Source organism: Pogona vitticeps, chromosome 6 (genome assembly GCF_051106095.1).
Source record: "Pogona vitticeps strain Pit_001003342236 chromosome 6, PviZW2.1, whole genome shotgun sequence".
Lineage (NCBI taxonomy): Eukaryota > Metazoa > Chordata > Lepidosauria > Squamata > Agamidae > Pogona > Pogona vitticeps.
In genome coordinates this window covers 103,567,161-103,583,015 of record NC_135788.1, presented here as the reverse complement: position 1 = coordinate 103,583,015, position 15,855 = coordinate 103,567,161, and the positions used below count along the sequence as shown (strand labels likewise).

Sequence of the window (15,855 nt, the reverse complement as noted above, 5' to 3'; positions counted from 1 at the left end):
CGTCTTGCGAGGTTCCCTATGGGAACCTTGCAAGATGATTTTTTCGCAAGACAGTGCTTCTCATGGAACGAATTACATTCGTCTTATGGGGCACCACTGTAGTCTATGTTTGAGGCTAGATTTTTGTGAGGTTATAAAACAGTGTCTATTTTCCCCAATGACCAAAATTCTGTTGCATCTGTGGAAAGCAATAGTGTAACTTGTGGCAATTAAGAAGTCCCTGCTTAGATTCCTGGGTCTACAGCAACCTGCTGGACTGGCATTCATCTGCAAATTCAAGCAGGGATGCAATATCTAGCAGTAGGAAGCCACTGTGAATTATGTCATTTGCTTTCCACAAGTGTAACTAAGCAACAGGACATTGGCCTCTGTGTGTTCACATCTTAAATCCCAACTATTCAAGCACTTGGCCCATCCTTTGCATTTCTTTACAGAAATCTTTTCTGGCTATGTTTTTCTCTCTTTTTAATGCCTACCTGTTTCTAATTGTCCCATTACAGAAGACCAAAATAGATTTCTGATGATATGTAAAAAACAGTTTTTCCCCCTCCACAAATGTCACAAAGAACCTATATGGAAATAACCGGTTATCTACCCAGTAATTATCAGTAATAACCAAGATTATTCATGTCCATGTTTCCAGGGAGTTCCAATGACAACAACCAACTCTAGCAACCAAGATGAAAAAGGCATTGTTAATGCTTGAGACAGAGTTAAGAATTACTCTGTTTGTTGGCATTTTGAACCATTCTTATCAGGATATAATACTGAGAAACACCTCAGTGAACACCTGGAAACGGCTTAATGGTCATCTAGAAGGATGATGGTGTTTGTGGCAGAGTTATTTGTGCTACTCTCTCAGACTGAGTGCAGGATCAAATGCAGAATCCGCGACCCTCCTCCTATCCTTCACAAATATATAGGCCCAGGAGAACTTACAATTGGTGGTATTATTTCTCAAACCTTCATATTCTCCATGCCTCCGTCCTTTGAAAATTATCCCTCACAAGATCTCTTTGATGATACTGTGTAAGAATTGAAGTTTTTAATTATATTATTTCTGTCTATATTCTGAGACACTGCTGCTATATGGATCAGTTGTCTTCTGAGTGGGTGAGCTGAATGACTGGTGCTGCATTATGCTTTTCTTCTTTTTCTCTTTTTAAACAAATTAAGATTATTGCAATCCAACCATCTTTATATTTAGATAGTATGGGTTGGTTCCTGGCTTGGCCATGCCAATTAAATTAATGGGACCTAAGTCATGGAATCATGAGATTCCCAATGTGGTGTAGTGGATACATTGATGGACTAGGGTTTGGGAGGCCTGATGTCAAATCTCTGCTCAGCCAAAGAAACTCACTGGGAGGGGTGGACGTGGCAAAAGCATTCTTTAAATATCTTGTTTACCTTGCAAGACTATGAGGTTTCTCATAACTTGGTTCTGACTTGACGGCACATAACAAGTTACTTATATCTCACTTATTCTATGCAGGATGCTTTACCATTCCCTATTTGTGGAAATGCCATCTGTATTTATTAAAAGCTAAATATTAATATTTAACACAATGCATTAATACTGTGGACTGAAATATAGCCAATGTTATAATCTGAAATAGGTCCACTGTGATGCAACACTGTGATGCTAGCCACCTAGAGTAGTCCTGATCCGACCAGATAGGCGGGATATAAATAAAATAAAATAAATATATAAATAAATAAAATAAACAAGTAATTCCTATTTCAGGGTAGTGCCTCAGAACTACCAGCACATCCAAGCCATGGTATTTGCCACAAAGGAAGTGAATGAAAATCCCACACTTTTACAAAACACTACTCTGGGCTTCCACATTGATAGCAGCAATTTCAGTCCAAGCTGGACCTTTTACACCTCAATGGACCTTCTTTCCACAGTAGGCAGATTCATCCCCAACTACAAGTGTGACATCTGGACTAAACTGGTAGCAGTCATTGGAGGACCAAACTCGGACATCTGTCTTCACATGTCAACCATTCTAGGCACATACAAGATTCCCCAGGTAAGATTTATGCCAACTTTGTGGAACATGCCTTCCACACATCCCATGTATACTTCCCTCAAGATGAAACTGATGAATTAGTCTGCACCTAGTCCACATTGCTAGTGTGCAATTTCACTTGGGCGCAAGAGAAAAATATGAAGTATTTTAAGGCAACAGTATATTTGAAAGATTTAATATGGGCAAAAATCAAATTAGGAAAAGAAAAGAATTCCAGCAATTTAGGTAAAATGGACAATAGTTTTAAAAACTGTCTCAGAAACAGTTTATGTTATAACCTGTGAAATTCTGTATATGTATTTTTGTCCATTAAAGGGGTCAAAAATTCTATTGTGAATTTATGGTCGTCTTCCTAGCTCTATGGGGTCTTGCCGGAATGATTGATATAGGGAAGTAGGCGATAGCTTCCACAGAAAATCTGCAAGAATGATTTCAAGTCATGAATCAACAATGTGTGAGAGAGACAGGACAGGTAGAGAAATGGAATAGTGCTCCAGGACTAATTGTTATCTAAATGTGATGTAATTTTCATAGACTGTAAACAACCCTAAAGGTATTGTGTAGTGGTCTTGTCTCATGCCTAGTTAGCCTCAGCGGGCAAGCGGCAGAGGAAGTTGGAGATGCTGGTAAAAGTGAGGGCTTATTCCTATGAAATTCTAAGCTCCAGCATTTGACATTATTTCCTCATCTATACCTGTTTTAACAATTCTACTTAAATGTTACCCATTGATATAACAAATTGACTGGCACCAGCTAATTTTCTGAGGCTGTAATTTTATCCACTTCCACACTAATATTTTTTGACATCCTATATGCACCCATGCAGTAAAACAGAAATAGGCAGACTGATGCTAAACTCTCGTAAGCTTCAGTCAGCATGATCAAAGCTTATGTATTATGGGTCTTACAGACAGAATCACAATAAAACGCATGGAACATATGTACTGGATTGAACAAGGGCTCCATCTTAACATAAGGACTGGCAAGAAGAATGAATATTTAGGAGCACTGAACCTACTCATTTCTTTGTCTTGTGAGCTCACATCATAATTATCTGTGTGAGTACAATCATACCAAAGTGAATGGTAATTAGGTTTCTCTAAAGGAATGTGTTCTACTGTCTTGGATCTCATAAGTCCAGGAAAGTATTGCCCCATGTCCAATCTTTCTAAAGCGAGTAATGGCAATTTGCCTCCAGGCTTTCTTATATGAAGCTAGGTTTTCGGAGTCTTCTCAATTTGGATTCAGATTTGATTTTGTCACTGAAACTATCTTGGTTTGAATGATGAACCACAGTGGAAAATGCACCCGTATTTGGCCTTCTCATTCACATTTGCTGCCATCAGCCACAATGTCCATATAGGAATTTTTTTTGAAAATGGCACTTGGGAGCCTTGCTTTAAAATGGTTCCATCTGGCTGGACCTTTGGCTGGGTGATGCAAATCCATCAAGAAAGATGAGATAGGTTTCTGTTGTGGCATCCCTTTAGTTGAAGTATATCAGGCTGCCAAGTGCTGCTAAGCGTTATCTACCAATGATTGTTGTGGGTTTTTCGGGCTCTTTGGCCGTGTTCTGAAGGTTGTTCTTCCTAACGTTTCGCCAGTCTCTGTGGCCGGCATCTTCAGAGGACAGCACTCTGTGCTCTGGTGTAGTTTGCTTGGGAGTGGAGTATTTATGGCTTTTGTCCTATTCAGGAGATGGGTGATTAGTGTGTCTTGCTGTGGGTGTATTGTTGTGGTAAGGAGAAGAGATTATCTGTCACTGCGACAGAGTGCTGTCCTCTGAAGATGCCAGCCACAGAGACTGGTGAAATGTTAGGAAGAACAACCTTCAGAACACGGCCAGAGAGCCTGAAAAACCCACAACAACCATTAGATCCTGGCCGTGAAAGCCTTCGCGAATACCAAATTTGCAATTTGCTTCTGACTATCTTCTCTACAGAGCTGAAACAAAATCTATATTGCAATTGAGGTTATATCTGGGGAGAAGTACACACTTAATTTTTGCTTTATTCTGAAGCCATCTCCATCTCTCTCTCCTTCTCTCTTGCTCTTTCTTTTCTTTTCTCTCCCTTATTCTTTTTAGCTCACATATGGGTCTGCTCCAGTGATGGATAATAAAATCCAAACAGTTTTCTTGCATCAGATGTTCCCCAATGAGGCTCATCAGTATGTGGGTATTATCCAGTTATTGCTGCATTTCCAATGGACTTGGATTGGGGTCATTTGTCATGATGATGACAATGCAGAGAGATTTGTGCAGAAAGTGCTTCCTTTGTTTTCCCAGAGTGGGATCTGCTTTGAATTCATAGAAAGATTTGTCAAAGTTGTTTTTTCCACTGAGTTATCTGCAAATGTAGAAAAGCAATTTGAAAAGTACAGGCGTGTCGCAGGAAGCACAGCTAGGGTGTTGGTTGTATATGGTGAGACTGAAACAATCATCGTTTTGAGATTTTTGCTCCAAATGTCCCATATCGATGACACACCACTGAAGACGATCGGTAAAATCTGGATTATGTCAGGTCAGATGGACTTCACATCAATTCCTCTTCAACAAAATTGGGATATAGATTTCATTCACGGCTCTCTATCCTTGCTGAGTTTTTCAGAGGAGGTGGTAGGCTTCCGGAATTTTCTGCAGCAAAAGAATCCAAACTCGGAAAAAGAAGACGGCTTTATTAAGAATTTCTGGGAACAAATATTTAACTGTGTGATTTCAAGCTCAGCAGTAGACGTTTCAGAAATGTGCACTGGAGAAGAGAAGCTGGAGTACCTTCCGGAGTCTGTTTTTGAAATGAGAACCACACCTCACAGCTACAGCACCTACAATGCTGTTTATGCTGTGGCCCATGCATTGCATGCCATGTATAACTTCAAATTCAGAAGCAGGGCAGAGCCAGGTAGAGGAACACAGACAATAATGAATCTTCAGCCCTGGCAGGTAACAGAATAGAGTGGTGACCTCTACTATCAATTCTGGTTTATTGTTTTATCTGTGTTTTTACTTCCACTGAAGTTTTTGTGACTTATTATCAGTAACTGTATTTAATTATGTTTATAGATGGGCACAGGGATGTGGTGGCACTGTGGGCTAAACCGCAGAAGCCTCTGCTGCAGGGTCAGAAGACCAAGCAGTCGTAAGATTGAATCCACTCGACGGAGTGAGCTCCCATTGCTTTGTCCCAGCTCCCGCCAACCTAGCGGTTCGAAAGCATGCAAATGCAAGTAGATAAATAGGGACCACCTCGGTGGGAAGGTAACAACGTTCCATGTCTAAGTTGCACTGGCCATGTGACCACGGAAGATTGTCTTCAGACAAAACGCTGGCTCTATGGCTTGGAAACGGGGATGAGCACCGCCCCCTAGAGTCAAACATGACTGGACAAAAATTGTCAAGGGGAACCTTTAACCTTTAGAGATGGGCACAAACCACCGGCTCGACAGTGCATGCCAGTTCATTTTTCAGCTGAACAGGCGTTCTGCACTTCCTAGCCCTGCCTAGGTCCATACCCAGAGGCAGTGCTCCAGCTCTCCTGCCCCTTCTCCCTTGGGTGCTGCTTCTTGAGTGGGTGCTCACCAGAGGAAGTTGGGCTGGGATCTCCCAAACACCTGTTCTGCCAAAAACCAAATTTGCCGAACTGCCAAATTATATTCTTTTCAAATTGATTTTATTATGAATTTTGCAAGCTAATGTTCTGCTGATCTCAGCCTTCTGAATCATTCATTATAAGGTTGGGAGAATGTTGCTGGTGGCATTGGGAACTTTAAACAGGGTGCATGTTATTTTTCTGTATTTGGATTCTGTACTGATACACAGTTAGCCTATAGCTGGATCCATATTCAGCCCGTGCTCTGAGCAGGGGGAAGCACCAAAATTTTAATTTGAACACTGCAACTGAGGAAGTCTACTGATTCCACAGAGTATTTTTTTTTAGGAGAAGGCAGCCAATGCCCCTCAATACTGTTAAAGTATCATATAAGGACCAATATCTTGGGCCCAGCTTGAGTGGAACAGAGAATACACATCTGCAACTTCAGAGTTCCACATAAGAACATAAAGTAATTACCCAGACAAACCCAGTCAATTTTAATCAAACACCTCCATATTCAGATCTGTTTATTTCAACTCTGGATCCATCAGGCCAAAGAGGTGTCCAATGTTTAGCGAGTTGGCCATGCATCCTGCTTTTCTCTGCCTCTTCTCTCCAACTTCAAAGTTCTTCTGGGATGTTGTTTTGTCATATTTCGTTTCTCCTCACTTGCATGGTCTTAACTCCTTGCAGGAAATGAACAATGATTGCCTTACAATATCCAGCTGAAAGGTATTATCCTCATGCTTGAAAATACTACAGCCTCCTCCCCCCCCCCGTACACACACAAACAAAACAAAACAGTGTCTCACACATCTTGTCTTGCTGTCCATCAAATATTTGCCGTCATTTGGACCTCAGTATTTCACCACCACCGCCAGGTTTTATAGCTATCAATATTTCCCCTTGAGGAAGAGTGAAAACATAATTGTAATTCTTGTTTTAAATTCTTAATATTAGTAGAAAAACAGAGTGATTTATTTGCTTCTTTTTGATTGTGTTATTCTGTAAAACAGTGGTTCCCAACCTTGGGTAACTCAGGTGTTCATAGACTGCAACTCCCAGGAACTTCAGTCAGCACAGCTGATAGCGAAGGCTTCTGGGAATTGCAGTTCAAGAACACCTTGGTTACTCAAAGCTGGAAACTACTACTGTAAATCATCACGTACTTTTACAGATCACTGTTATTTTTGTTGTTGTTGCCAGTGTTCTTGTTCCTCTCCTACTACTAATGTTACTACTTCTACTACTACTGCTACTACAACTAGTCTTTAGTGGAATCATCAAGCTAAGATTATCATCCTTTTGCTTTCTTTAGCTTTTCAACTTTCTAAGAAGCATTTCGTTTAACAACAGTGCTGGGCAAAGGATTTCATTTAGTGAAAATGGAGAATTAGAGACCGGATTTGGTATTATAAACTGGGTCACCTTCCCAAACCAGTCATTCATTAGGATGAAGATTGGAAAGATAGATCCACATTTTCTGCCAGGCCAAGTGCTCACTATTCAAGAAGATGCCATTGTATGGCCCAGTTGGTTTAACCAGGTAGGTTCAAAGTACCTTCTGTGGTTCAGTCAATCCTTTCCAGCACCACCATACCCCATAATCAAAAGTGACTGCCTATTCAAAATCTGCAATAGCTCTCTTTATTATGCCTATTATCTTGGAATGAATTCACTTGTGATCACAGCGTGGACAAGTTACTCGTTATAGGCTATAAATTTTGCTTGCCATGTTAGCTGGGCTATTTCTGAAGTACCGTATTTTTCGCACCATAAGATACACTTTTTCCCCACAAAACAGGGGGGGTGGAAAGTCTGTGCGTCTTATGGAGTGAAGAAAACAGATTATATTTCCCTGTTTTCTTCTCCTAAAAAATTGGTGCGTCTTATGGAAAGGTGCGTCTTATGGAGTGAAAAATGTAATAATCCAAAACCGTAAGTTTTCCGAGAAGCACATTTTTTTCAACTATACAGGTGACATAGATTAGCACAAGAAAACCAGCCATAAACGTAACCCAGCAAGATACACCTACATGCTAAACAACATCAACAATTTCAGGAATAACATCATTGGCCCCCACCCTGGAATAATAACACGAGGCAAGTATTATGGAATAAAACATGGGCCACATTTTATTGAATATTCCTTAATTGCCCTCCTTAGAAGGGGGGTCTTGCCGTAGTGTGGAATCAGGTTTTGCACAGGGGTCTCAACGGACCTCTTACCAAACAAATGGGTGAGTCCCTAGCCCCAAGGTCTCACAGTCATGAAGACAGCAAGAGCCCAGCTGGCCCAAATTTGACCACCCCCGGGCCTCAAGCCATGTTCATCTTGGTGACCTTCAGTCCGGGTTTGGCCCCAGTGCATCTTTTCCTCCAAGCACTGTAATTGCACGATACTCAGTGCTGTGAGGTCAGATGAGCTATACATTACCTCTGATAGCAGAAGGGACTCACTAAAACATGTTCTATCTGCACTACCCCCCTGTGTGACCGATTAATGTCCACCCTTATAATTGCCTCAACCAGTGTGAGATAGGCAAAAAATCCCCTCCTCCAAGAGCCAATTGGGATGTGGGTTGAAAATTCCTATCTGGCCCCAAAAGGTGACCAGAATACTCACACTAGTACATAGGGCGGGTGGGTTGTCTGAAAGGAAGAGGGGAGGGGGGATCACCCCTTAAGTAGGGTGCTCCTCCCCCTTTGCTCCTAGATTGCATTTGCGAGACTTATACATGTCTCACAATATCCCGGGAGGGGAGCAATGGTACTCCATGCTACTGAAGCAAGCTCAGTCACAAAGCCAACTTAAGAGTTACAAAAAAACAGCAATGTTAGGAACAGCAAAAGTACTACGCTGATATTTAACAAATGCTTAGGTTTTTGGTTAAAACTTGCATCTGTTATATAATAATAATAATAATAATAATAATAATAATAATAAGAATAAGAATAAGAATAAGAATAAGAATAAGAATAAGAATAAGAATAAGAATAATAAGAATAATAATAATAATAATAATAATAATAATAATAATAATAATAATAATAATAATAATAAGAAGAAGAAGAAGAAGAAGAAGAAGAAGAAGAAGAAGAAGAAGAAGAAGAAGAAGAAGAAGAAGAAGAATCTGTTATATAAAACCAGTCATTTTTAAAATAATTTTTATTGACTGTGTTTGGTATTTTTAATAATAATGGCAAAATTAGAGCACTGGTCATTATGCCATAAAGAGAAAAACATCATTTGCCAGCCTTCAACAATTGCCTGAGATTTCACCTTTGCTCTCAAGCAACGTTCACTTTCTAACAGGAGGTCATGTACCCATTTCCTAAAAGCAGAATTCATAAATGAGAACTCTAGAAAGAGGGAGAACCATCTTGAACATTAAACCATTGTTCTCTTTCATTTTTGATCAGACACAGCCAGTTTCTCTGTGTAATGACAACTGCCTTCTGGGATACAGAAAGGCAAAGAAGGAGGGGGAGCCATTTTGCTGCTATGATTGCCTTCCATGTCCAGAAGGGAAAATTTCCAATCAAACTGGTAAGTGATGCAGTATAGTGAGTTCATCAAAACTCAGATGAAATTGCTGTGATCCAAAATATGTTTCATGTTTTCCATAGGGGTTACTGGTACAATGTTCTGCTCTGTCATAACAATTGGAGTGTGTATACCTTCCTTATATGGCTCATGGCTGGATTAGGTAGGTATAGGCAGGGATGGGGACTTAAGTTGCAGGGCTCACTGTCAAGATGGATTTAAGTTGCACTGGTGACTCAGCTCAGACCCAACTCTTTTTATTTCAATGACTCAGATTCAACTCATGTCTTGGAGCCTGCCCACCCCCTCAGTTTTTTTTCTGGGGAAAAGAGCTTTAAAAAATTAGACACTTGGGGCTTGGGACTTGGACCCAAAGACTTGTCAACATCCCTGGATATAGGCAGATTCCTTGGTTAAACCTCAGAGGTCTTTGTGCTGTAAGGTCTGTAGATCTTCAGCTGTAAGATCGAATCCATGTGGCGGAGTGAGCACCTGTCGCTTGTCCCAGCTCCTGCCAACCTAGCGGTTCAAAAGCTTGCAAATGCAAGTAGATAAATAGGGACCATCTCGGTGGGAAGGTAACAGTGTTCCATGTCTAAGTCGCACTGGCCACGTGACCACGGAAGATTGTCTTCGGACAAATGCTGGCTCTATGACTTGGAAACAGGAATGAGCACTGCTCCCTAGAGTCGAACACGACTGGACAAAAATTGTCAAGGGGAACCTTTACCTTGGCCCATTAGAAAATGTTACAGCATTGCAATAGCACACTTTATTTACTAGGGCCAACTCAAATATGACAAAATAATCTAACATCATGAAGCAGTGTCTGAAATCCTGTTACATAACTTATGCCTGCAGAAAAAGGATGATTCCTTTTCAATGACTTCTCTGATTTGTGAGTCATCACTTTTATTGTGTAGAAGCAGTGGGATCCACAGGGTGGAAGAAGGAAGTCTATACGGAACAACAACAACAAAAACATTGCCAGATGGCATTACTGGGAAAGAGAGTTTTTCAGAAATTAAAGACTTCCTCCTTCCTCTATTCTACAAAGTGGATTATTGAGTCAGACAAGCCACCAGAAAGGAGGAGGCATTTCCGAAAACCACCTCTGCCAGTGTTGTCATCAGCTTTCTACTTGTGCAATGGGATTTGGGGCAATTAGTAAAAACACTGAAAAAACTGCTTACTGTCTTTGCAAATCATAGGACTGAATTACACACTAAAGTGCATGCACCCAAGTCTCAGTTTCTTTCTTGTTCTGATAACCTAGGAACTTACTTTCAAGGAAAAATCAATATATAGACATACTGAAGCCAACCATAAATGCAGTGTTAAGACTATGCTCTCAGGGTTTCCTAAAGCTTCCTTGATTATGGATGAAATCACCTCATTCACTTCTTGAATAAATAATTTTCCAAGCTATGCTCAGCAGGAAATGCTACAGGCCCAATCTCTATGAGAACCAGGACAACAGGCAAAACTCAACTTTACTCCAGTGGTAGTTTATCCTCTTAAATGTGTGTGTGGTGTGTGGTGTGCCAAGTAAACTAACAGAAAGATGCTGCTTCTAGTTTCTCAATCTTCTACTGCCGCAGTGTGGCGGTGGGGTGGGAAAATAGACATAGTACTGCTGTGGATATATGGCAACATAAGTGTAACTATATTAAAAACAGGGTGAAAAATTATTGAGTTACCATTCATATTCCTAGACACATAGAAGGTTCCATGACTAAGTATGTGAACAGCAACATCTTAATTAGTGGCAACTTGCCACCATGATTTATTTAATTATGCTTACACTGGAGTAAATCCTCAGCAGGATTCTGACCAATATTTTTAGTTTTGATCCTTTACTCAGGGACGTATAGCATTGTAAGCCACTGTATGTGGGGGTTGTAATGTCTAGAAATCAACATTTTCTTTTCCAGACATGGACAGTTGTATTCAGTGTCCAGAAGATCATTATTCTAACAATCAGAGGGATGCATGCATTCCCAAAAGGATAAGCTTTTTGTCTTACAAAGAACCTTTGGGGATCAGTTTAGCCATTATGGCTCTTCATTTTTCTTTCATCACAGCTCTGGTGCTTGGCATCTTCATTAAGCATCAAGACACTCCCATAGTCAGAGCCAATAATCGAGACCTGACTTATGCACTTCTCACCTCCCTGATACTCTGCTTCCTTTGTGCATTCCTATTCATTGGCCAACCTGAGAAACTGATGTGCCTCTTTCGACAAGCTGCTTTTGGTGTCATCTTTTCAATTGCTGTTTCCTGTGTGCTAGCCAAAACCATCCTTGTGCTTTTAGCATTCATGTCCACAAAGCCAGAATCCAAGATGAAGAAATGGGTTGGGAAACGACTGGCTAACACCATTGTTCTTGCCTGCTTCCTTGTTCAAGCCACAATTTGTACTGTGTGGCTTACAACATCACCTCCTTTCCCCGATTTTGTTATGAACACAATGGCAGAAGAAATTGTCCTGGAATGTAATGAAGGCTCCTTGATCATGTTTTACTGTGTACTTGCTTTCATGGGTTTCTTAGCTATTGTCAGTTTCACTGTGGCATTCCTAGCCAGGAAGTTGCCTGATACTTTTAATGAAGCCAAGTTTATTACCTTCAGCATGTTAGTGTTTTGCTGTGTTTGGTTATCTTTTGTTCCTGCTTATTTGAGCACAAAAGGAAAATATACTGTGGCTGTGGAGATCTTCTCAATCTTAGCCTCCAGTGCTATATTGCTGGTTTGCATTTTTTCCCCAAAATGCTACATCATTTTGCTAAAGCCTGAACTCAACAGCAAGGGACAGTTAATAAAAAGAATTAATAAAAATATCTAATAATCTGTCTTCCTACCTAGGTTATTTTAGTCATTACATTTGGGGCCAGTTAGTTGCAATAACAAACATTTGTTCATAGGTTTCAGTGAGAAGTTGGACTTTAACTATACAAATAGATAATTTATGCTTTGGTATTTATTGCCTCATTAGATTGTGCATCTAGTATATATAGTGCAACAACCTTACAACATAAATGATGGGCCACCTGATAGACACAGAAATCAAGAGAGTCAACCTCGAAACAACAGATTCTGCTGTTTGCACTAGTCAACAATACTGTGGAATCAAATCACATCAGTTAACACAGACCTGGGCAAAATATGGCCCTCCAGATATTGCTGAACTGCAACTCCCAGCAATCCTAGCCCACACAGCCAATAGTGAGGATTGCTGGGAGTTGCAGTTCAGCAATATCTGGAGGGCTGCATTTTGCCCAGGTCTGAGTTAACATGATCTTCACTGTGACATGTCAATACTCCAGATTCCTAAGACTCTCCAAGGCTGCTTCGTTGATAATGCCACCAACGAACATCAAAATGAGATATCAAGAGAAAATTTAATTTATTTCCCAAATTTGTAAGGGCTCAGTAAAGTACAAGGGTTTTCTTTTCCACTCAAAATGCTACATTAAAATTTTAAAATAAAATATTTTAATAAACTCCATGTCTCCAGGGAAGTAACCAATTATTTCTTTTTTCAAACTGTAGAACTTTAATTCCACTCCTAGACTCTGTATATCCCAGGGCTTAGATAGTCTCCAAAGAATGTCTACTTCTCATGAGATGTGATATATCAGCACTCTAAATAGATACAGAAGACTTACATCTCTCACCTCCTTAAGCTGGATGTTAGAATGCTGCTATTTATTTGCTCATTGTGAATGCTATTTTATATGGGAGCTGTATATTCTTACTGAAAGAAGAATACAATAGTTCTAGGTAAGAGTTGCTAAGGCAAAATATTTGTATCTATACTCCATAGTACATCTGATATTCTGTTAAGCATATGCCACATTTTCGAAGAGAATTATGAGCTAAATTATGGCAGCTTGCTCCATTTGAGGAAATGATGATTTTGGTGTGGTAAAACCTGCAAAACCGTTCTTGTTAATATTTTTACAAGGTGTATGTATAAAAGACGTCTTTCTAATATTGTGTTTTACTAAGATGATATCCTGCTACTTCTAAATTTTTAATAACTGTATAGTCTGTTTTCACTATTCTGATTTCTATCATTTTCCACTACTCTATTGTTATTGCTGTTGTTTTTTCACCTTATATACCACCTTATAGTGGTAGAGCACACTCTGTATGGTTTACAACATAATTATGCAAGGAACATTTTGCCCCTCATGACCTGGGTATTCATTTTACCAGCCTAAGAAGAATGGAAAACTGAGTCAACCTTCAGTTGGCTACCTGAACTATTTGGAATCAAAGTCAGGTCATGAGCAGAGGTTTCACTGTAATACCACAGTTAAACTAGTGTACTTTAGTTTTGAGATGTTTTTCAGTGCCTTCCATGGTAAATTGGAGTGATAACATGGCCATGTGCAATCTGTGGCCATGTTATTGCTCCAATTTACCATGGTTCTAGTTCATGTGTAGAGACTAGACATTAGCAGAAGTTATTCCACTTTAGACACATCCTCCTACATATGGAGGAAGTGGTGGTGGAGAAAGAAGGAATGAGTTGCTCTGTGTTGATTAAAATGGAGTGGAAAATGAGTGAATAGCGCTAAAGACAGAGGCAGAGGTAGAAACAGACGGACAAACAGACCTAGGGATGCAGATCTCTGCCTCTTCCATCCTCACAGAAAGAAAGAATGAGAAGTACAAGTTATATAATTTATGCAAATTATTCAAAGCCTTAATTGCTGCAGTCGTGTTCTGTGAGCTTATAGAAATCACAAGCATTGGGTGAGTTCTTTGCATATTTTAAGCAACCATCAAGTCCTCTGCTTGCTGCCTTTGTATGCTTAAATTCTTGAAAGGTCAGAGCCTGAGATTTATGCAGGCTGCTGTAGAGACATATGACCAAGTTGCAGAAATCTTGAGGAAGGAAAGGGGTGTTCCTTGTATCACTCACTCTGGAGGTGAGGTGTTCAAAGGATTTGGGAATTTCTGAGCAAGGAGTCTTACCCTACCTAAGCTGACATGGAAAGGAATTTATTAAATATTCAGAACACAGCAAACACTGGTGTGTGGGTTTTTATTATCACATTTGGTTTCAGTATTGAATATCCATCAGCAGAAAATGCTTTATTTTAAAAAATGTTCCATTCCGTTATAGAAGTACTTATTATAGTTTTTGGCTCTCCCTTTCCACAGAAGGGATGAACCGGACAGAGGTGCTTGAGTTTATTCTTTTGGGTCTAACAAAGGACTACACACAGCAAACCAGTCTCTTCACACTTTTCCTGCTGCTTTATCTGGCCTGCTTGCTAGGAAATGGGGCTGTTTTGGCAATAGTCCTGGCTGAGCCACGACTCCACACTCCCATGTATTTTTTCCTTGGAAATCTTTCTCTTTTGGACATATGCTACTCCACAGTTACGGTGCCTAAGATGTTGGGTGGCCTCTTAGTGAAGAACCAGTCAATTTCCACTGTTGGCTGCTTCACTCAGCTTCATTTCTTCCATTTCCTGGGCAGCAGTGAGGCGATCCTGCTGGGTGTCATGGCATATGATCGCTATGTTGCCATATGCCATCCGTTGCGTTACACCATCATCATGAGTAAACTATCTTGTGTCGTGTTAGCTATCGCTACCTGGACTGCCGGGTTTCTTCATGCATTTGTCCACACAGTGATGACCTCCCGGCTTTGGTTTTGTGGCTCTAACCTTGTGCAACACTTCTTCTGTGACATCAAGCCTTTGCTGAAACTGGCGTGCAGCAGCACTGTAATCAATCTCACCCTTCTTAATGTTGTCACTGGTACAATTGCTCTGAGTCCCTTCTTTTTCACACTTCTGTCCTACCAGTATATCATCTCCTTCCTCTTCTTCAAAGTCCAGTCATGGCAGAGCTGCTGGAAAGCCTTTTCCACCTGTGCTTCTCACCTCACAGTTGTGGCTATATTCTATGTCCCAGTTCTTGCCAACTACATGCTTGCCTCTGGAGGTGAATTCTCACAAAGGGAAATGAGCATTACTCTGCTGTACAGTATTGCCACTCCTGTTTTAAATCCATTGATCTACACATTGAGGAATCAAGAGGTGAAATCTGCTCTGAGGAAATTCCTGTGCAAGAAACCACTCTCTACAGGGACATAACAGAGACTGTTGGAAGAAAGGTAGATATTGCCAATTTCCAATGCTCTATCCTGGTTTCTGAATAATGAGAAGAAAATTGAGTGTTTGGGCTTATGATTCAAACATCAGCTCTACCTGGCAGAGTCAATGCCAAGAAGACATGGCAGCATTAGGAAGGTCAAAGATTCCCCATCCTTAGTTTAGCGGGAGTCTCAAGTGACAACATATATAGAGTCAACCAGGGATGGCAAACAGATTTAACTTGTTACTCACTTATATTCGAATCTCCCCACCCTTTATTTTTATATCTGAAATATGGAAGAGCCCACAAATCTCATTTAGTAGATGCTAAAATCCAATAAAAAAAAATAAAGGGTGGGGGATATATTTCATATTTCAGATATAAAAATATATTGCAGATATTTCAGATATAAAAATAAAGGGTGGGGGGATTAAAGGGATATATATATCCCCCACCCTTTATTATATATATATATAAAATAAAGGGTGGGGGATATATATTTCCCCTTAATCCCCTCCACCCTTTATTTTTATATCTGAAATATCTGAAATATATTTTT

The 15,855-nt window shown here is 40.1% G+C and overlaps 2 protein-coding genes across 2 annotated transcripts; both read left to right on the top strand.

The window, feature by feature from the left end:
• The first annotated feature begins 820 nt into the window (after positions 1-820).
• Positions 821-14,438, top strand: LOC110091055 (vomeronasal type-2 receptor 26). The gene is made up of 6 exons (XM_078378745.1): positions 821-1,029; positions 1,748-2,039; positions 4,126-4,980; positions 6,948-7,175; positions 9,053-9,179; positions 11,111-14,438. Exons 1-6 carry the CDS (start codon positions 821-823, stop codon positions 12,019-12,021), a joined length of 2,622 nt encoding a protein of 873 aa, XP_078234871.1. The 3' UTR covers positions 12,022-14,438.
• Positions 14,357-15,563, top strand: LOC110071517 (olfactory receptor 12D1-like). The gene has a single exon (XM_020779197.3). It carries the CDS (start codon positions 14,357-14,359, stop codon positions 15,293-15,295), a length of 939 nt encoding a protein of 312 aa, XP_020634856.3. The 3' UTR covers positions 15,296-15,563.
• Positions 15,564-15,855: the final 292 nt, after the last annotated feature.

What these genes read in the sequence shown, in the direction of transcription:
- LOC110071517 (XM_020779197.3), top strand. Translation starts at nt 14,357, where the DNA reads ATGAACCGGACAGAGGTGCTTGAGTTTATTCTTTTGGGTCTAACAAAG.
- LOC110091055 (XM_078378745.1), top strand. Translation starts at nt 821, where the DNA reads ATGATGGTGTTTGTGGCAGAGTTATTTGTGCTACTCTCTCAGACTGAG. An exon ending in GCACATACAAGATTCCCCAG is followed by an intron (nt 2,040 to 4,125) that starts GTAAGATTTATG and finishes TATTCTTTTTAG; the next exon opens with CTCACATATGGGTCTGCTCC. An exon ending in GAAAATTTCCAATCAAACTG is followed by an intron (nt 9,180 to 11,110) that starts GTAAGTGATGCA and finishes TTTCTTTTCCAG; the next exon opens with ACATGGACAGTTGTATTCAG.